This window comes from Zonotrichia albicollis, chromosome 2 (genome assembly GCF_047830755.1).
Source record: "Zonotrichia albicollis isolate bZonAlb1 chromosome 2, bZonAlb1.hap1, whole genome shotgun sequence".
NCBI lineage: Eukaryota > Metazoa > Chordata > Aves > Passeriformes > Passerellidae > Zonotrichia > Zonotrichia albicollis.
The window spans coordinates 96,844,944-96,867,486 of NC_133820.1; the positions used below are offsets into that span (position 1 = coordinate 96,844,944).

Sequence of the window (22,543 nt, forward strand, 5' to 3'; positions counted from 1 at the left end):
TTTCAGTACTTGCCAGTAATTACTAAGATGCTAGATGTTTTACAGATGTTGACATACTGCTGCATAAAAGTAGTGTAAATGCCAATGTGTAGCTCTCCTTGATTTTGAAATATAGGCTATTGCTGTCTTTTTTTTATTCTTGGAAACAGAATATAAAACCAAGTAAATGCTACAGCAATACAGATAGCTGGGAGCACGGTCTGACTTCAAGTGCCTTCTTTGCAGTACTGTGTATTGCAAATCCTTTTCAATTCTTACATAATGGTATCTATATTAAATGTTAATCATGCTGAGGAGGTTACAAAGGTGATTTCTGGATTGCAAGGTCGCTGTTTTATGACATGTAAACATGAGACCCAGCACCTGTGACAGTTCAACTTCCCCCACCATGTTCTCTTAATGATAGACAAAATTTCTGTAAGCTTGTGGGCTGGGGATTTCACCAGTATATTTCTAATCTAGACCTGAATTCCAGCCTGACTTGAAGGTAGCTTAACTGGTCATCTTTTTCCCCCTCCCTTTTGTTTTCTTTAGATGATAGCACTGAATGCCAAACTGCATCAAAGAAAGAAGAGCAGAATGACAAAGAAAAGAAAGATGAAGAAGAGACTCCACTGCCCACCTACAGGGCCAAATCGATTGTTGAGAGTTGGGTGTGGGGTAAACAACCAGGTATCAGCTGTTTTGGTCATTTTCACTGACATCATGTATTCTGTATACATCAGGAAGTGTTTCTATCAAATGTTCTTGCTGACATCTGCATCTGTTAGGTTAGTGAAACAAGTTGGATACGTGGTTTAACTGTGACTGAAATTAGACATTTACTGTAATTAATTTCAAGTTTAATTAGACTCTTGACTTGAAGAGTCAATTTGTCCCTTTCAGTCTGCTTGAAGGAATGATAGACCAGCTTGAAATAAATGAAGTAATAACCCAGTGAAAAGTTCCAGTGTCTTCAGAATATTTCTTTTCAGTTGCAGACATTATAAAGAAATTGCTTTGTTTCTGAAGCCTGAATTTTCTGCAGGCAGTAATGGTTTAATGTGTGATTTTTCTCTTTGGTTTCATGGTCTGGTAGATAGGTTTCTGTGAATCGTGGGAGGAAGGTTGAAATGGTTAGTTCAGTTAACTGTTTGTCCTGACCTTTGCTGACAGTAATTGCACCTGTGGTGGCAGTGGAACAGCAGTTTGTGTGTTCACATCTTCGTGTGGAGGTCCATAAAATACTGCTTTTGATACTGAAGCCATTTGAGGTTTGTGGTGACTGTAGAACAGCAGTTTATTGTCTAAAATTGTCCATGTTTAAAAATAGCAGATCAGAAGAAGCCTCAGTTCAGTAGTTTATTTTACAGTTCCTGGTACATGATATTGCCTGATTCAGATGTTGGCATGTACAAACTTCAGAGACATCTGTTGTGTCACTTGTCCTTTCCCCTCACCCAGAAGCACTTGAGGATCCCTGGGAAAAGTATTATCTCTCCAGTGCCAGAATCTGCATCTGTGTAGCTGTGTGTGCTGGGGGAGATACTTGTTTCTGCTGAGCCACAGGTCAGCTGCCAGGCTGCTGTCCTCTGCTCTGTGCCAGCCTGCTTGTTCCCTTTCCTTGAGGACAGGAGGACAGATGGATTTGCTGTCACTCTGGTAGTAGGACAGAATCTTGCCGTATATCAGGAATGACAAGAATTGCCACTACAGTGGAAGAGGGAGTGAGAATTGAAGGTGCTGTAGAGATGTGAGCTGAAGGTCACATTATTTATGTCTTATATTCTTATTTAATGTGTGTTGCTGAAAAGTAAAATAAAACTGTTTTACAGAATAGTAAGCTAAATGTCAAAGATCTTAACAAATTTCTTTAAAGCTGACCAGAGTCTTTAAATTCACCCTCCAATTTGGTCTTTAAGCTCACCTTCCAATTATTTTTTAAAAAAGGGAAGAAGCAGTTTTTCAAAATAAAAAGGATATTTGTGTGTTTAGAGCTTTCAGAAAGAAACAGCTTTCTGTCTTGTAGTTACTTTTAATACTTTATATATAGTACAGTTTATTGCCACATGTATGGATTCTTGTTCTAGAAATAACATGTGAAGACGTTATAATTTTTCAGAAATAAATTTTTATTCCTTGACTCTGTTACCATTCGTGCTTGAAGTTTGTATCACCTAGCTGTGATAAAAATCCTTAAACAGTGTTAGGGGCACACTTGTGGTTTATTTATACAATAAACGCATTTATTGTATAAATAAACCACAAGTGGGCCTTTTGTTCATGATTGTAGGTTACCTTGTAAATTTTTGTTTTGCATTTGTCAGAAATATAGCTAATAGCTGCCTTTTGAGCCATCCTAATTGTGGCTTGGTAATTAATTTTGAAAAAGCTAGAGCATCCGTTCCATTTTGATTCTTCCTGTTAATGTTTCATAAAATGAGAACTGTTTTAAGCATTTCTTCTATTATCCTTTGAAAAATGAACTTCTAAACATTTCCTTGTCAAATCCATGAGGGAACTTTTAAAAAGGAGAGTTATTTCTTAAATATATCATTGCTGATCAAGTAAGAATTAAAGACTTACTATGTCTTCATTTACAGTTTTATATTCCTTTACAAGTAAGGTATAACTCAGAGATGGAGATTTGAAGTTATGTTACAAAAAGAACTGAAGAGGCATTTAAAGTCAGTGTTTCAGGTCAATACACTGAAGTGTTTCTGCTGAGTTGAATGATTTACAGCCTTACATTACGAAAATAGTAACTAGATATTGGACACTGTATGTTTGAGAGGTGCTGTAATGCAATCTTATTTTGCCAAGTGTGGGGTATCTTGGTGTTGAACTTGAGCAGGCTAATCTAGGTCAGTGGGCCTTGTGACACCCTCCCCATGAGGGCTGGGAGGTTCTGGGAGCACAGAGGAGAACCTGCTCATGAAATGTGCTGAGGAACAGTACTTCATGTGCCCCTCAGCTCCGTGCTTGTTTTGTCATCCTGGCACAAGTTCAGAGAAGCAAAATGCTTTCTCTAGGTCTCATTTATGCTGAGATCACTGTGCTGTCAGTACAGGGCAAAGATATCACAGTGGTTTTCTTTTTTTCTTATTTTTTTGTATCAATCCTACTATTCCAAGAACTATAAGAATACATAAGATAATAATAAATACATGTGTAAGTCATTTTTTGACTTTTAAGGTGGGTTTTTTCTCTCTTTTACGTCTTAGTTCTTCTATTTCATATGCAGCTCTTTTGTGATACCACTGTTAAACTATTCCTTTTTTAGATGAGTGCTCCCTTGAAATATCTTCTGCCTGTTGTATTCATATCAAGTTGAGTACATTCATAAAGAAGTTCCTCTGATTCTTCCTAAAAATCCTGTTTACTACTTTCTTCTCCTTTTTTCAGTTTTCTTTTCTGAAAATCTTTCAGGTTTTAATATCTTACATGATCTGAGGTCCAGGTGTTCAGCCCTAGGTATGGGAAAAAAAAAAAAAGAGGAAACTCTTTGAAGTGGTTGTTCAAAGCCTGCAGAAAATAGAGCAGTATTTCATCTTCTTGGGCTTCTTTTTCTTAGTCATAATATGCTTAAGGTTGGCTATATTGAGCATACTTTTTTCAGTGTTGCACCTTATTTTTCTGATATTGTTAGTACAATATCCCCAAGATTGCACCAGGAAAAGCTTTATGGGCACTACTGAAGAGGCAAGGTTAAAATTAACCATGTGACTTTAGTGAGCTTGTTGAGATACTTGTCATTACCCAGTGCACTTGTATTCCTGCATTTGTGTTATGAGAAAAGGAGATAGGCAGGACTTCCATCCTGTAAGGGGCTTTTAGTTACACAATGAAATCTAAATTTACACTCTGTTCAGAAGTAATTAAAAAGTAGTCATGACATCAAAAAAAACCCTTCTTGTAGCCTTCTTTATTGAGATACTTTTGGCTTTTATCAAATTTCTTGGTTCATACTTTCAAGTTTAGATGCTTTACAATTGATTTACAAATGTGTTAGTGTATTTTTTACACACAGACAGGAATTTAAATTCTGTGCATGAGTATTAGGGCATCAATTTAAACAAATTTTGCGGTAAAACTTTGAAAATCATAGAATTGTAGAATACGATGAGTTGGAAGGGACCCATGAGGATCATTGAGTCCAACTCTTGGCCCTGCCCAGGTCACCCCAATAAGTCACACCAGGTGCCTGAAAGCATTGTCCATCCAAACACTGCTACTCACTGGGAACACTTCCCTGAGGAATTGCAGTGCCCAACCACCCTCTGAGTGAAAAACTTTTTCCTGATATCCAACCCAAACCTCCCCTGCCTCAGCTTTGTGCCATATCCTTGAGTCCTGTCCCTGGTCACAAGAGTGAAGGACAGGTACCTACCCCTTCACTTCCCCTAACAAAGATGTTGAAGATCACCATGAGGTCTCCCTGCAGTCTCCTCCAGGCTTAACAAACCTGATGTTCCCAGATCCTTCTCATAAGGCTTCTCCTCCAGACACTTCACTTTATTTCTTCTATTGAATACTAATAAGATGGACTTTTATGTTGTTCATCTTTTGAACAGGGGAGCAGAAAGCTAAAAGCTAAATGACCTTTAGGCATTTTAGTCTTTGTTGGTACAAAATAACTTTGAAAGCCAGTTTTGGGTTTGTTTCTGAAGGAAATTGTGTGTATGTGATGGCATTTTTGTCCTTCCCTCTAACTTCTGAATTTGCTCATTCTAGAGGTTTGAAGGGTTGTTAGAAGCCTGTTAAGCCAAGCCAACTGCATCCTTTATCTCCTCTTTGTCCATTGGAAATAGTTTGTAGTGGAAGGGGAAAGAGAAGACAAAATATGAAATTCTCTAGGAAATTATAGCACATTAGTTCTGCTTGTGACAGGAATGTGTACTCATTATAACAGTAGATTCATGCCAAATTCTGCTTGAAATGTGTTTCCAAGTCTGAAATCTCTCCACACTGTAACATCTATATTCGCTGTTACTGAAGTTTGTTAGTCAACCTGGAAACATTTCAGCCTGATATTGGCATTTTTAAGGTGCCTAATTTATCTGTCACAAGCATGGTGTTCCCTAAAAGAGCTAATGAAATGAGTGTTAAAAACCACCTAGCATGTTAAGTTATCTCTTTGTTCTGCTAAAACAGGAGCATACTGCCTTTGGACATGCTACCTGTCTTAGGGCTAGTGTCAGAGATGGTTTAAGAAGCTGCTCTCTCCAGCTGTTTGTTTTGTTCAAATATCTGAGTAGCACCACTTCTTAACTCTGTTCTGTCAGGCTGGGTTGAATTCCTGTGTTTTTCCTTCTAATGCAGGGAACTTTGGGCAGGAGGAATTAGGAAGTGAAGATGTGTAGTTGTGTTGTTTGCTGAGAGGAGGGAGAGATGTGATTAATTTTAACAGAAGAGGGTAAAACCCTTGCCTAGCTCTACTGCAGCCAGCAACATACCTGACTGTAGCTGCCAGTTAACAAGTATTCTGCTAATGATTGTTTGAGAAATTAAACTGGTGTGGTATGAACTCCAGCTCCTACAGTGCAGGTGCAGAATAGATAAATTTCACAGAATAACTGACAAAGCATAGGATGGCTGGCATCAAGGGCTGGTGTAGTGACACAGGAGCAGTTTTGTTTTAAGAGTTCCCTGTAACCTTCTCAGATGAAATCTGAATCGTTGCTATTAATAAGCTATTCTCTCATTTGACTGTTCGGTTCATCAGTAACAAGTGTTGCTCACATTTGAAGGTTTATTGAAATGAGTTTCACTGCTTTGATTCCCAGATATGTTTAAATCTTTTGAAAGCTTAACTTATTTTTTTGTAAAGATAAATTTACTTATTGTGGAATAAGAGAAGATTTAAAGTGAGGAAGTGTATAGATATATCTCACTTAAAATAGTGTTGCTTTTAATAAAACAAGACAGTCCTTGGTTCAGTTTTTAGATGTCTGAGTTATACGGATATTATTACCTGTTCCAGCCTTTACTACACTTTGTATATGAACTTTGTTTTGCATTCTTGAAATTCTAAAGAAAGTTTTTATTAGCATTTGTGAGCAGAATATTTTAATTTTGGTAGAAAGCCTTCCTAAAATTGTAGCCATTTTTAACTGTGAAGACACATCCTTCTCCCCCAGCTTTCTTAACCTCCCCTAGGTCTGAGATCATTGAAACATGTCAAACCCTAAACCTTAACAAGGCAATTCTGCTGGCAAGAAATGTATCTTTGTTAATTTATGTAACACCTGGATGTCATCGTGGCTGAGTGAAAGTGGTTGGAAAGTTTGCAGTTGCAGACTTTCAGGGAAAGTTCCTTGTGGAGTAATTGCTTGAGGATTGGAGAGTAGGTGGTCTCTGCTTGTACCAGGAGTTTCTTTCTAGTAGTCCCCATGATGGATTTCTCATTAGTGTGTTGTTTTGAAACAAAGTCCTTTTTCATTTTAATCTTCAACTTGGGGAGCATATTTAGAGAGGTTCCATGATTAGGTGACCTGCCAGGCAGGAATGAAGGACGAATGCTGTAGCTCTGTATTACTTGACAGATTCCTGAATCTGTCACCCTGTGCTTGTTTTCTGTAGCACCAAACCTAGAGTCTTTTCCACAAACACAACTGTTAAAGTGTCTTCTTTTTTCTTCATTGACTATTTCTTTACTTTTCCTATGGGTATGAGATCATAATTTGGGAATTGAATATGCAGGATAAAATTATTTGTTGAAACAGTGTTAAGCAAAGTCTCTCTGTGAAGAGGAGAGCCTGGTCATTTTGTACTTTGGTAGCTGGTAACTTTTGTACTTTATAGCCTGGTGATATTTTAGAGGGTGATAGGTCTCCAGTGTTCAGGAAGGGAGGAAAAAAGTCCTGACTTATGTCTTTGAATGGCTTGCCTAGAGGGATCATGCAAATGGATGTCAGTATTGACTGTGTTCTGTTGTGGTACACTGTGAGATGGTTTTTTTTTGTGTGTTTTTGCTCTGTGCTACACAGTTGTTTGGGAAATTTTGTAGAGCTAAAATTAAGTGTGATGTGGCTTTTTATAAAATTTCTTGTCAATTTTGTCATATTTCTTGTTGTTTGAGTCAGGATGTATAATTGTTGCTGTCACTTCTATCTGAGAGGTCTAGACTGCAAGGAATATTTTTTAATCTTTCTTTCCTGCTGAAAAAAATAAGTCCCTCATAGTCAGGTGGAAAGATGTGAACTGCCTAGGGGAAGGAATCTAGCACATTATGAAATGGTGAAAGGTGAGTAGCAATGTTGAAAACAGGCTGGGATGCTGCCTGACAGCAAACCCTAAGTGACTGTGCAATGTGATCCAGTGGCAGGAAGAGTTGCTTGAATTCTTTCCTGGGTACACAAAGATGGGGGACAAAATTTTGCAATATTTTTTACAGCTGCAGTTGCAAAAGAAGTTTTATACCTCCTTAGATTAAAACCTTTAACCATAGAGACTACCATAAAAGTGTCTAAATTTCTATAGTTAGGAGGCACTTGTTCCAAAAACAATGTTGGTTTTGTATGGTTTTGGGTTTGGTTTTTTTATAATTATTTTGAAATGTGTCCATCTTCTCACATTGTTACATATATGCAGACATATGGGTTTTTTCATACCCCTAGTCAAGTGTCATTTAAAACAAAGATACTTCTGTGTAGCTGCCAGGCAACAAATGTGGTTGGCTTAGGGACAAGTATAGTAATGCAGTGCAGAGCAGAGTGGGGTGGCTCAGTGACCAGACTGTTAATGAAGGGACAGAAAAGAACTCCTTTAGGAATGTACATTTTTGGTGTTTGTCTTAGGAATTAAAGCTACAGAGTGTATAAAAATACAGTTTCCAAATTTTTATTTTAGAGTGGTTTTTCGTTGCAGTTGTTTTTGACACTGTACTTGCCACCATCAGTTATTAGATTAATAAGACTTTGGGCTGTTGCATACTTGCTGTGGTGAAGAGAAAGAATAATTAATATTCTAGCATTGGTACATAAGTGAGATCTTTTATTTGCTAATAGCAATTGAAAGCATCTTATTTATGGTGTTGTTTCAGAAGCATAGCAGGTCTTGGCAATGATCCTAGAGCTTCTGAGAGCAGTTTAATAACTTCTGGGAAACTTTAGATAATATGTAAAATGAAAGCATGTTCTTGTGGGGACTTGCAAGGGACTTGCCTGCACTTAAGAGAAGTCTGACTCTGAGGTTGGATGATGATAAGAAGTTGTTGTCTAACTTGTTTTTTTGAAAAGCCTAAAACATTTCCTGATGTTTTAATTTCAGACATGAAATATGAAGATTTAGATATGTTTAGTTTTGATGATAAGCTGTGTTTAAACACCTGTTTTATTTATGTCATACCATGTGCATTAAATACAGAAATGGGGAGTTCCCCTGGGTTCAGACTTCTGGTCAATTTACAATTTTCAATTTGTCTTTATTTTTCTTGATACTGTGTATAACAAAGATGAAGTTCATAAAATGGTTTTTCTCTCTGGTTCTCAGATGTGAATGAACTGAAGGAATGCCTCCAGGTACTAGTAAAGGAACAGCAGACTCTGGCCACACAATCTGCAACAACAGCTCTCTCAGCTATGAGGCTAAAGCAGAGGCTGGTCATCCTGGAACGATATTTCATTGCTTTGAACAGAGCAGTTCTTCAGGAGAACATCAAAGTAAAGTGGAAAAGCAGTAGTGTTCCTCTGCCTGCTGTGGATAAGAAAAGGTAATAACACATGCATGAACAAGTTGATCCATTAGAAAAGCCATAGAAAGGTTATCAACCTGTCTGTGGGGGCTTAATGTGATTTATTCCTTCTTGTGAAACATTAATGGTCAAGAAACTTGTGATTTCTTAAGATGGCTTTACCGTACTATGTGGTGTTCCCTGCCATCAGTCCTCCTTCTTGCCTGGTGCTTTCTGACAGTGTCTCTGTTTGTGCTAGTAGGTTTTTATTGTAATACATTGCTGTAGATATTAAACTTTGAGCTGTACGAATACATTTTTTGAAGTATTTCTTTTGTTTTGCTCAGCTAGAAAGTATGGAGAAGCCTGTTTCAGAAATGGTGCTAATGGAAATTACATTGTTTGAATAACAATATATTTTTGTCAGTAGTTGCTCAGTTAAATAGTTGCTCAGCTCACATAAATTAAAAAATACAAATACCTAAAAGCAGAACATAGAACCTTAGCTTGGCTGAGAAATGATGTAATTGTGCATTTTATATGCAACTATTTAATACAAATACAAAAAAGGCTGAACACAGTTCTCCTTAGTTTGAGTGAGAAATGGTGTAATTATACATTTTATATGCAACTGTTTCAAGAGAAGTAACCGAGTGAGGAACCATCTGATTACTTTTCATGTCTGGATAGCTGTCTAGACCTAAAAATAGAAAAATTATCAGATAAGGCATTAAATAAAGCTTTCAGTAGCTGTCTGACAGAATAAGCAATTTGTCTAGAGAAATTTTTGTTAGATTGAATCTCTAGATTCAGATATGAAAGGATAATGTAAGTAGATATCACAACTAGTTATTATGAAATTGGAGTTCTGACAAGGAGATCTTTGAATAGCCTGTTCCCTTGAATTTTTTTTAAGCTCTGATTAAAAAGAGCACTGATATGTTTAAGTTATTAGATTGCTAAAAATGCAAGTATAATTTCTTGAAAAAGTCCTAGGCTGTTCACTTTTGTGATCTCAAAACAAAACAACTAGACTTGGTGATTCAGTGTTGGAAGTGGTGGGGAATCTCTTGTTGCTGACTACAAAGGGTAGCTTGCTTAAATTAGTTTGATTGTCTGCATGAGAAGTTAACAAAGTGAATGTGAGTCCAGTGAATATTACCAAAAGTTGAAGCTGTCTCTCTTCCTTACACACACAAGTACAGAAACTGCAAAGAGATTTTTGGCATTGAGATTTGAATAGAAAGATAAGCAGTGGCAACATGGGTGGAACTAATTATCAATAATTAAAGATTAATTTTAAGAAGTCTGTAAGCTTAGATTATGCAGTCCAAACTAACTAAAAATATACACTTCCCAAGTAGATAATTAGTACATGAAGTGCCTTCTGTTTGTGTATTTTGAGTAAAGCATCATCATTTCACTTTGAGTAACTATGGGCATTTTTTTGGTGGCAGTCCATTGTGCTGGTCTGGTTTATATTTTCCTCTGTGAATCTTTTTGATTTGGACATTTAATTGTTTCTTTGAAGTGGTTGAAGCTGTATTTTGGTTGCTGACATTTTGATGTTGTTCACCTTGTTTCTCAAGGCACAGCTATGATTCTCTACAAATAAAAATTGTGTCATTGTATATGCATGTATATGGCTAAATTATAAAATCATTGAATATATGTTATAAAAAATAATCATAGCATAAATATATATTATTGTAATACAAGGTTATTGAAACTATTCATACATAATTTTATTTAGCTCAAGACCTGTGGGCAAAGGTGTGGAAGGACTTGCACGTGTTGGATCCCGAGCAGCACTTTCATTTGCATTTGCTTTTCTTCGTAGAGCCTGGAGATCAGGTAGGTCTGCTCTTGAGCATTTTGCATATATATTTCATTTGAAGCCATGTGACTCATTAAAGTGTGTATATCGGTGTTAAATATTGGCATAGAACTATGAATTTGTGAATGATGGATTTGGATAATTGCACTTATGTGGTATTATGCCCAGCAATGTTGTTGTTGATCAAAGCCACCCAAGCCAGTATCGACGCTGGGTTTTTCTGGGATGTTTTATGCTGAGGAAAGTAAGTTTCATGAACTTGTTTCATGAAAAACATGGATTTTGAGTGCTAGATTTCAGAAAAGTTAGATTTATTCTTCAGACAATGTCAAGCCACTGTGTTATTACATGATAGCACCAGCTTAGAAAAAGCTTTGAATGTGAAGCTTGTGTTTAGTTGGTTTACTTGTCAGCTATTGTCAAATTGCAGAGGTTGGCAGAATTGTCATCTGTGCCAATAAACCTGCCTGTCTTAGTCTGCACCATTTGGTCAGATGTCAGGTGTGGGCTTACTCCAGCCAGCCCTAGTTCTCCTCTTTTCTCAGTGGCTGCATAGTGAAATCAGCTGGTTTGGGTTTTTACCTTTCTGACTTTTTTTTGGTGAAAATTTCTTCAGAATCTTGCAGTCAAATGTTCATGTGAAAATTGAGAACTTTGTGTGTAGGAAGTAACATATATTGAATAAAAGCTCCATAAAATATGGTGTACTACCATTTCTCTAACTTGTGTGAAGGTGGGAATGTAACTGCTCTTGCTGTGCTCCTTAGGTGAAGATGCAGACTTGTGCAGTGAATTGTTACAGGAATCACTTGATGCACTGCGAGCTCTACCAGAGGCATCCCTTTTTGATGAAGGGACTGTGTCTTCTGTGTGGCTGGAAGTGGTAGAAAGAGCTACTAAATTCCTAAGGTCTGTTGTGACTGGGTAAGTTTCTTTTTTTGAGCTGTTAAGTGGCAAGCTTGCATCTCTCAGAAACTGGGGGTATAAACATAGTGATTTATAGAAAATTTGAGAGATTTCCTTCCTTTTACAATGTAGTTATACAAGCAAGCAAAAAATTAATGAACTATTGAAGTGCTGCTCTGTAAACATGATTTAATGATTTTAGCTGCTTAAGAAAAATCTGAATTGGTATATTCTGAATGACTGCATAAAATTTAGCAAAACAATTGTGGTTTACTAATGTAAATATATCTGCAGAAGAATGCTTTGGTAATGCTATGTATGTGCACTCTTAACTGTGCCTTTCAAGTATAGTAAAATAATACAGATTTTTGTGCTTGAGGGAAAATGCACTCATGTTGGACTTGGAACAGTCCTCTGCTTTTCCCTTTTGTTATTTAAGTAGGCTTCAAGTTATTACCTTTTTACAGTAGTTATTAGAAGTTACTAGTAGTTACTAGAAATGTCTTTTCAATACTGGAACTAAGTCCTTAAGGTGAATATCGTAAAACACATTTGAATTTCACCTGTGAAAAATGTTTTTCATATTCTTAGCACGTTTAATAGAACTGTAGATAGATAGTGAAGCTTAGGGTGTTTTTAAAGCCTAGCTGTCCCTTTAAAATTTGATAGTTTGGAATGTGTGGGCTTTTCTTCTCAGCTGTTTTCATCACCCCTTTGATATTTTCCTGTAAGTTTAGTGGTTCTTGGGGTGCTGTAGATGCTTTTGGTAAGCAACTGTGTATTATTTCCTGTTGGTTAATGTATATTGTTTGACTTTTAAATAGAGATGTGCATGGAGCTCCCAGTACCAAGGGGCCAGGAAACATTCCTTTGCAAGACCAGCACTTGGCACTTGCCATATTGCTTGAACTGGCAGTGCAGAGGGGTACACTAAGGTGAGAAGCATGGGCACTCTGATTTTTAGCCATCACTGTTGGAAAGGGCTGACAGGCTTCAGTTTTCGTGAATTTAGGTTTAATGTAATAATTGTAGTTCATATGCACTTTTTTACTAAAGCAGTGGTGATTGAGACCTAATGTTATCTAGACTGCAAAATCGATTTTTTATGTTAATGATCTGTTTAAAACAGAAAGCCCTGACATCCAATTTTGCTAAACTTCAAAATGTAGAGATTGAATTGTATGGATAACCTAACCCAATGGTTTTAGGAATGCTTATTAATAGAAAATATTGATTCCCTCTTTCAGCCAAATGTTGTCTGCAGTTATGTTGCTGCTTCAACTGTGGGATAATGGAACGAGGGAAACGGATAATGAGCGATCTGCACAGGGAACAAGTGCACCCCTTCTACCTTTGCTACAAAGGTTTCAGAGTATAATATGTAATAAAGACATGCCCAATACTGAGGAAGAGATTCAGGTACTTATTCTTGGTTTATTTAAAAGGGGCATTATGGTTGAATCAAATTTCATTTGCCTAGCTAAAATAATCATAAAATTATCCAAAGTTGGTGGTGGTGTTTTCCATGGTCGTTTGGTTTTCATGTGAACATTTGAGTTTCTTGAGGTATGGGAAAGAATGTCACAGCATGATTAGAAGTAAGCATTGTGTTTTGTAGTTAATGATGATGTGATAAGGAACTTAGATGTGGCTAACTTTTCTGCATATTTGGATTGTTTTTATTTTGTGTTAAAAATTAATTCAACTATGACTCTTTGTCATAGCTATTAACTGAGGTTGATAAATCACTTTTATTATGCTTGTAACTTTCTATTATATACACAATCTGACTATTTTATCAACATTCATGTTTCAGATTTTTCTCTAATGTGAAAAAAGGATGTGCAGAGTTAATTCTTTTTCTCTTACACTTGTGCAGATAGTCATCTTGTCTAAACTTTATCATGTAGTCTCAGATATACCTTGAATGTTTTTCTGACTGCTCTTTTCTCTTTTCCAGCTCCTGACTTACCCTCTAAGTCCCAATGAAAGTTTTCTGAGGTATCTGACTTTGCCACAGGACAATGAGCTGGCCATTGATCTGAGACAAACAGCTGTGGTGATCATGGCCCATTTGGACCGCCTTGCCACCCCTTGTATGCCTCCACAGTGTAGCTCTCCTACATCTCATAAGGTAATTTTTGCAATATCAAATACAGTAAGACTTTTTCCCTAAAAGCATCACTGAATTTCAGAATGCAAGGAAAACAGCTCCTAAAATCCTTTCTGATTTTCACCACATAACCTTGAGTTCTGAAATTTGTCTTACTTGGGTAACTTTTATTGCCCGTAACTTTTATCAACCCTTTTTGAGTGAGCCTTGGAGTGCAATTTTATGGTTTATGAACCATTCTTTCTTACCACATTATGCCTAATTCTGCCATATTTTGAGCTGTTGTTGTGTTTCTCAGAGTAAATTCTCAAGACCAGACTTTATAAATGCTGGGGGTCTGACTTACTAGAAAAATAAAAGAAAGAAAAAGATAAATGCCAAACTTTCCAACCTGAAAAATCTCTGAATCTCTTACCATAGCCACTTATTGCTGATTTAGTACCAGTCTGAACTGAATATGATGCATGCAAGTCTTTATTTTTGGTATCTTCTAATTAGGTAGGTTTTATTGACTATTGGAAAGAATGACAGTCTCAGATTTGGACACAATTGGTATATTAAGTTTTAAAAAATAATTTGCTCTGTGGATTTTACTAAGCTGTTTGTTTCAAAATTTAGTACTGACAGAATTTCTTATTTCCTAGGGATCACTGCAAGAGGTCATTGCTTGGGGATTAATAGGTTGGAAGTACTATGCTAATGTGAGTGGTCCAATTCAGTGTGAAGGACTGGCCAACCTTGGTGTTGTGCAGGTTGCTTGTGCAGAGAAACGTTTTCTGATATTATCTAGGAATGGAAGAGTTTATACACAAGCATATAACAGCGACACTCTGGTGAGAGATTTTTACGTGTTTTTAAAAATTTGTTCTGTATTACTTCATAAGTTTCCTCTTCTAAATATTTACAATTTCTTAGGAGAGTAGATGGAGGCATGCTGATTTTTGTGAGCTTTCTGTACTGTTGTATTTGAACTTTTAGAAGCAGTGGGGTTTGTCTCCTGGGTTGATTAGATGAAAAGCTTATGGATTCTGTAGTTTCGATCATGCTAGAGGTTATGGATACTATGATAATTGCTTTTATTGCTATGCTGGCCTTGGTCACTTCAGAAATTGGAAGATATGAAATGGATTTTACTTTGGTGATATAACTGTGTCCAAGCTGTGTAGTTTCTCAGAGAAAAGTACACTGTAAATAGAAGCCTTTGTCACTAAGATAGCCTGTAATTTTAAGATAAAAACCATTTTCATATGTACTGAAGACCTATAAAAAAGGGAACAAATGACTTCAAAGCATTGCGTTTGTCATGCTTGACCATTTTTTTTCTTCATGCCTTTACCTCATTAATTTGAGAACAAAGTTTTGAAAAAACTGGAAATAGGAAAACTGTATCTAGTTATGTGATGGAAAATGTCAGCAGATTTTGTAAGCATATTGCTTTTGCTTGGTTTACAGGGACCACAGCTGGTGCAGAGTCTAGCTTCCAGAAATATTGTGAAGATAGCAGCACATTCAGATGGGCATCACTACCTGGCTTTGTCAGCAAATGGTGAAGTTTTCTCTTGGGGTTGTGGAGATGGTGGAAGACTAGGTCATGGGGATACAGTGTATGTATTAAAAATAATCATAACATTTTTTTGCAAGTATACTGAATTCTTAGTAAAAATTATTTTGTTGTGTGTATAAGCAATGCTCAGCATTTGACCTTTGACTCTGTTACTGAACAAAAGTTGCATTCGCCCTGCTTGTTTTCTCTGTCTGGAATATTCCTAGTTGTCTATTGATGTTACTTTCTGAAGTTCTCTTAGGTGGAAGGTGTAGTAGTGAGCACTGTTATCAGGCCTTTTATCAATGGTTTTATGAATCCAGAGCACATTTTCTCTGAAACGTTGACTCACATGTTGGAGCAGGGTCATTATTTTTTATGCAGTCATGTTGTACATTACTCCATTTTTCTGGGACATTACTGTCCTGCTTTTGTGTAGAAGCAGTCTTCTACAATGGTATTGTATAGGGGGTGTGTGTAAATAGATTGTTTAGTTTTGTTTTATTTTAGAGATTTTATGTGTCTTCCCCCTGTGCAGAATTCCCTCTGAGACAAGAGAGACTACACAAAGGTTATCAGTGTAATGAAATTAATTGGTCAGATACAGTACTTAAAGGTAGTATTTTTAACAATAGACAAATATTTTTTAAAAGCATTGCATGAACTCAGTTGAAAACAGAAGTTGCAGTTGTTAGACATTCCTTCAGTGGTTAGTGTAGTATTGTTGAACAATTTGAACTTAATTTTGGCTTTTAGTTCTATTTGTATTTTGTTACTTCAGTCTAATAATAAGGCTTGCAGGTAAAATTGCAGCAATTCTAACAAGTATGTCTAGCACCTTTTATCATCTACTCATCAAATCACCTTTTGTGAAATATGTCACCTTCTCTTTAAATAGCCCTCTGGAGGAGCCTAAGATGATATCTGCTTTGTCTGGGAAGCAAGCTGGCAAACATGTTGTTCATATTGCATGTGGGAGCACCTACAGTGCAGCCATTACTGCTGAGGGAGAGCTCTATACGTGGGGACGAGGAAACTACGGCAGGCTTGGGCATGGTGAGTTAGCTGATAGGTTCAGTTGTTGAAGAATTTAGTGCCTGTTGCAAATGATCTTGCATCCCACCTAAAGCTGTTTTGTGAACATTATGTGGTTTCATGTGAATTGAAATATGGGAGGGATTGTCTCAAACCCATTAAATTCCCTGAGTTATCTGGAAATAAGCAACTGAATGGAGAAGAAAAATCTGCACAATATTCTCTGTTCCATTCCTCATGAAGCTAAGACTATTTCATGCGTTAAATCCTTGTTGGGTGTCTCTCAAAAACCATGCAGGAGCTTAGTCATGACACTCAAATCTGAAAACAAAACTAAACAACGCTACCCTGCATCCTCACAATAAAGCATCCAAAAGCAAAGAAGCAGAAAAACCAAACAAAAGAACTTGTAAGGCCTTCTGGGTTTTGCTTCTCACAGAACCACTTTGTTTTGAAGGTTCCAGTGAAGATCAGACCATCCCAATGCTGGTCACGGGGCTGAAAGGACTCAAAGTTATTGATGTGTCGTGTGGGAGTGGAGATGCTCAGACTCTTGCAGTTACTGAAAATGGTTAGTAGCAAAATCAAAGTTAAAATTTTAAGTAAGGTTACCTGTCCTTCCTTTTGCTCTGAAGATATTTGTACTGAAGATATGCTTATTTCTAGCAGCTTGAGTTCTATAAGAATTTGAAGCTGAAATTCCTTCTGGGCAAAAAAAATATGTACATTTATACATTTTGTAGATAATGTTGCAGCAGTATTTCCATGCATAGATATGCAGTATGTTCCTTATGAATATGTAAATATATTGAGTTATGGTATATGTATATTTAGTGTAAATGTATAATGTACCCACAAAATAATACATATGTGTGCAAGTGTCTAAATTTTATTTGTTGCTATATAAGTGCAAATATCTCATGTTGTTACAAAAGTCAGAATTCAGAGTAGGAGAGCTGTCTCTCTTAACCCTTTGTAAGTGCAAAAGAGAAGCTGCATGGAAATTTATCTTTCCAACATCCCTGACCAAGGTGCCTAGGGTGAGACAGATTAAAAACCTGCATTTCATTGTAAGGTCAAACCCCAAAGTCATCTCTTAGAAAGCAGATAGTTCTTGGAGGCTAGTTGTTCCTTTGAAATACAGCTGGTTATATGATGTGCATTATTTAAAAACTGAAATGTTTGCTCATACAGGAAATGGAAACCCAGATTTTATCAATTTTTTTTCCTCTCTCTGCCCTCTGCCTTGCATGCTTCTATTGCTCATCAGAGTACCTTAGGGAACCTGCTGATGTGGGTAGGGAACAAAAATATATCAGAACATAAAACAAGACTTTCTGTTTGGGCATGCATGGGTCACCATCCTTGAACCATAATGTTATTTACTGCAGATGCAGAATGACTTGACTGTTTCTAAGTTTCTACATCAAGACTTAGATTTAGTAGTGTATTTCAAAAGAACATGATAACTGTGATGATTTCATTTCATTTTGAGAAACACTTGAATGATATAAACTGAAAATTAATATAGGTTTAACAGAAAATTTGGCCACTGGATGTAGAAAACGTTTTGTAAGTTCTTATAAATAATTAAAGAAGGCAGTTTTTAACTTGCTTGATTTACAGTAAATTCTATGCTTCATTTATTTTTAGAAGGACTTTCCATACACTGATAGATTTTCAATGAATGTTATATATTGCACTTTTTATGTTTAGTTTTGTCAATATGACTATTTTTCAAATACTGTTCTTTATTATTGTCACAAACAGTTAAAAATTATTTTGGAACTGCTTTCCTTAAAATACAGTTTAAAATTTCTGCTTGTTGTAGAATACCAGATTATGAAGAATTTATTTGTTAAAATGGATGACTTAGTTAAATGAAAAAAGCAGTTAAATTATTTTTTGTTTTCTTTCTTCTGATTTAAAGGCCAGGTGTGGTCTTGGGGTGATGGAGACTATGGAAAACTGGGAAGAGGAGGCAGTGATGGTTGCAAAACTCCCAAGCTGATAGAAAAGCTTCAAGATCTGGACATTGTAAAAGTGCGCTGTGGGAGTCAGTTCTCTATTGCTTTAACCAAAGATGGCCAGGTCTACACCTGGGGGAAAGGGGACAATCAGAGACTTGGGCATGGGACAGAAGAGCACGTTCGATATCCCAAACTGCTGGAAGGCTTGAAAGGTAATTATCAGAGGTGGAAATATTCCAGAGCTCTTTGTGTTGTTGGAGCTTTTTACCCAACACAAATGAACTCTGCTTTGAGTGATGGTACCATGTACTCTGTCATATGTTACACGGGTAGCAATGAAAAAGGTAATAATAGGCATTTCCCATCACTTCTGCGTTTACACCCAAAAGATTTTAGCAGACTTAAAGACGATACTATGACTACTATAAGTGCCGAATGTCTCGTGTTCTCTGTATTCTTGCTGCTTTTATTAGATTCACAAAAATGCTTCTTTAAAGCAAGTATGTTTGCATTGTCATGCAAATAAATATATATAATATATGCTTAGATTAAGGCAGGTGAGTAGAATAAATGAGAATAACAGACAACGAAAAATGGCACTAAATATGTGTTTGACTTTTGACCAGTTTGTAATGGAGAGAAAATTACTTCCTTCATTTGGGAGAAGACCTGAGGTTCTGTCGGGGAAGATGAGGAAGAAACTTCTTTTATTGCTCTATCTTTCCTTTAAATCGTTACTCATATATGTTGAATGATCTAAATGAGAATAATTTTACAGTCTCTCATCATAGATGGGGAGATCTTTAAATAACTCTTTCCCAAAAAAGTTTCTAAGTTGAAGGGACACAAATCAGAATAATTTTTTTAAACTTGTAAAACTTCTGTACTTATCTGTCTCTTGGTTTAAGCTTTGCTGTACTCTTCCAGTCCACTACTGAGGCAGAAATGAGGCTCATGGCATCCATCACACGTTCCTAATTAAGCATGGTTGTAATTAGCATAGTTTTCCTTACGTCTGCTGTTTTTCTGTCAATGATTGTTGTACCTAAGTTATATTTTCCATATCTCACTTTCTTATCAGGAAAGAAAGTGATAGATGTGGCAGCTGGATCTACCCATTGTTTAGCACTGACTGAAGACAGTGAAGTGCACAGCTGGGGAAGCAATGATCAGTGTCAGCATTTTGATACTTTGCGTATTACTAAACCAGAGCCCGCAGCTCTCCCAGGATTAGACACAAAGCACATAGTTGGAATTGCTTGTGGACCTGCTCAGGTAGGTTTTAATTTTGAATTCTTTGGTTTTACTTCCCACTGAGGTTACCGTTCTGCATTATAATCCTGGTCCTTCTTTCTGTGCTTGCATGACTTTTTGTTTTCTTATTCTGAGTAAATGAAGGCTTTGAAAAAAAACAAATCTTGCACAGTTGTTCTGCCAAAAATGGGTGATCAGCTTTCCCTCTGATGGGTGTTCTGAGAAGCAGCAATTTACCTGTTTTGTATTGTGTGATACAGCAGTTGAGGAGTTATCAGCAGAAGGTTTCCTGTGGCAGAAGTAGTGAGGTATCTGGATTGGGTTTGACAGCACATTGGAAAATGTGATAAGAGAGTTCTGGATCTGTATGGATTTATCTATGTTTACAAGGATGCAAGTCAAGCATTCTCTTTGATAGTTGTGTTGGTATTATTTCCACATCATCTATTACTGTTTGAAGGCAGATTTAGCTTTACACTCCTGTCTGTAGTCAGTGTCATATTTAGAAAATAACAAACTGTGGAACTTTGTGTATTGTTTCCATTTATAGAGTTTTGCTTGGTCATCATGTTCAGAGTGGTCAATAGGCTTGCGGGTGCCTTTTGTGGTGGATGTTTGCCCCATGACATTTGAGCAGCTGGATCTGTTACTGAGACAAGTGACTGAGGGAATGGATGGATCTTCGGACTGGCCCCCTCCTCAGGAAAAGGAGTGTATGGCTGTGGCAACATTAAATCTTCTAAGGCTTCAGGTACCTTCAATTTCTTACACTTCGAGCAGTCATTGAGCTGAATGTTTTCACTAAGTTGCTTGGATGGAAACCATGACTTTTAATGTGCCTTAAAGCACTTCTGTTGATTTAAAAAGTGAAATAACTACACTATCATTTTATACTCTTTGAAATTTGGCATCTGGTGGTTGTTTTTTGTTCTTCTTGACAGCTTCTGAGTTTCATTAAGAATGAACTATAAAAACAATATCTAAATGGATTAAGCCTTGTATAGTCAGAGATTCTGAGCATTTTTATGATTTTTAAATAGCATATTTAAAAGTGAATGACCCCTTTAATTGGAATCTGAGTCACTGAAAATGTGCTGTTTTTTCTAGCATAATGTAGTGATGCAGAAACAGTTTAAGTTATTCTTTAGGTTTACTTCAGATCTTTGGGGCTTATAGCTACCATTCGTGATCTTTGAGTATTGGTGTAAATTCAGGATGTAGGCAAGCCAGCATTTCCCTTTAATTTTACAGATTTGCAGCTGTTAAGTTTGTATCTTGGTCACTGAACTTACTTGCTCCAGGAATGACTTCCTGCCAACCCCAACAAGTTCATATCACTTATTAATTAAAATTTACCTTTTTTTTTTTTTTTTTCAGCTTCATGCTGCCATTAGTCATCAGGTGGATCCAGAATGCCTTGGCTTAGGTTTGGGCAGCATCCTGCTCAACAGCCTGAAGCAGACAGTGGTGACTCTGGCCAGCAACGCTGGGGTTCTGAACACGGTGCAGTCGGCGGCGCAGGCGGTGCTGCAGAGCGGCTGGTCCGTGCTGCTGCCCACGGCCGAGGAGCGCGCCAGGGCGCTCTCCGCGCTCCTGCCCAGTGCAGGTCGGTCCTCACACTGAAGCCTCCTTGTTTGGCCCTTGTGTTTTGACTCCATTCATGGCTTCTTCCATTCTTAGTTTCAGGAAATGAAATGAATGTCAGCCCGGGACGTAGATTTATGATTGACCTCTTGGTGGGCAGCTTGATGGCTGATGGAGGTTTAGAGTCTGCACTGAACGCCGCTATTACTGCAGAAATCCAGGTATGGTTCATCAGCTTTGCAGTTCAGGTTCTTCTGCAGGCGACTGGATTTGTTACTTATATAAATACAAGAGTAAATGTGCCTTCAGTTGTGAACTGTGTAGCAGCTACTGGCATGTGTCCACCCTGGTTTTGTGGAGTTCTACACTTTTTTATCCTCACCACCTTCATCCCTCACTTTGCCTTTCTTTTTATAATTGTTATAATTGTACATTTATATTAAAAGCAATTATAATTGTTTTTTAAAAAGTGTGCCCATGTGGTTGTTGCAGAATATACAATACGCGTTTTATCTGGTAGGAGTTGTTTCATTTTTTCTCTAGGTAAAAGTAGATTGGTCTTATTAACATGAGTGCTTGTTAACAAAATGTTTCATAATCATAGTGGAAGTTCGTGTGTTTTCTTTAACTTGATTTTCTTTTTTAGGATATTGAAGCAAAAAAAGAGGCACAGAAAGAAAAAGAAATTGATGAACAAGAAGCAAATGCATCAACACTTCACAGGAGCAGAACTCCATTGGACAAAGACCTTATTAACACTGGAATCTATGAATCTGCAGGAAAACAAAGTTTGCCATTAGTTCAGTTAATTCAGCAATTACTAAGGTAATTGTTTTGAATTTGTCTTTTACTTTTGTACAGAATATGTATTTAGATGTTCTATAAACTAGTCAGCTAAACAGTGGTTAATTTTGCTTAATAAATAAGGTCTCTTGCTAGCATTTTTAGCTCTTCAGAATTCATAATATTAAACATTCTTGTAGATAGTCTGTAGTTCTGCTCTGTTTGCTAAGGAGTAATGTTCTATGCTAAATTACCCAATTTTAGAAAGATTGCCTTGGTTTTATGGACTTTGATACTTCTTCTCTGAAAGAAGTGTCTGAAAATTTTTGTACCAGATACAGGACAAATGTTTAAAAGACTGTACTTACAGTGTGTGAGAATCACCACAAATCTGTTTAGAACTGAGTATTTTGTGCTATTTGTTTAGAACTGCCTCAAGGAGACTGTCATTGGGGAAGAAACCTCCATTTTAAATTCTTGACTGAGAGTTTTGAGTGCATGACCAATTAAGGTGCTGAAAACAAAGCTGCTATATATCAGCCAGAGGAGCTAAGGGAATACTTAACATAGAGGATGTATAGCAGGAAATAATTATGAGTTTACTAAGAAATTTATTGTACTTTCTCACTTAATTGTGATGGCAGCCATGTATTTTAATCAATACTGAGACTCTTTTGAACTACGTAGTGTCATGGCTTTCACTGCAGACTCTCAGTGAAGACTGTCAAATTGTGTTTTGTAGTGAGTGATGACAAAAAGCACAAACTGGAGGTATTTTACAAATCCTGTTAACCAGAATCTATCTACAAAACCATTGACTTTTTGAGCACTACAATGCAAAGGAGTGAAAGTTCTGTGCAGAAAT

At 36.9% G+C, this 22,543-nt stretch overlaps 1 protein-coding gene across 3 annotated transcripts in view; it reads left to right on the top strand.

Moving 5' to 3' along the window:
• HERC2 (HECT and RLD domain containing E3 ubiquitin protein ligase 2) overlaps positions 1-22,543 on the top strand; it is a 99,923-nt gene that overhangs the window by 18,637 nt on the left and 58,743 nt on the right. For 2 of the 3 annotated variants that reach the window (XM_074535744.1, XM_074535745.1), the window contains exons 4-20: positions 535-672; positions 8,473-8,692; positions 10,407-10,507; positions 11,258-11,414; positions 12,221-12,331; positions 12,644-12,815; positions 13,357-13,530; positions 14,154-14,342; positions 14,962-15,113; positions 15,951-16,108; positions 16,545-16,658; positions 18,018-18,269; positions 19,139-19,332; positions 19,862-20,062; positions 20,689-20,917; positions 20,992-21,116; positions 21,542-21,720. In XM_074535744.1, the coding sequence (XP_074391845.1) occupies positions 535-672; positions 8,473-8,692; positions 10,407-10,507; positions 11,258-11,414; positions 12,221-12,331; positions 12,644-12,815; positions 13,357-13,530; positions 14,154-14,342; positions 14,962-15,113; positions 15,951-16,108; positions 16,545-16,658; positions 18,018-18,269; positions 19,139-19,332; positions 19,862-20,062; positions 20,689-20,917; positions 20,992-21,116; positions 21,542-21,720 (2,866 nt within the window). The remainder of the gene's footprint in view (positions 1-534; positions 673-8,472; positions 8,693-10,406; positions 10,508-11,257; positions 11,415-12,220; positions 12,332-12,643; positions 12,816-13,356; positions 13,531-14,153; positions 14,343-14,961; positions 15,114-15,950; positions 16,109-16,544; positions 16,659-18,017; positions 18,270-19,138; positions 19,333-19,861; positions 20,063-20,688; positions 20,918-20,991; positions 21,117-21,541; positions 21,721-22,543) is intronic. The other variant, XM_074535746.1, reaches the window with a different exon arrangement.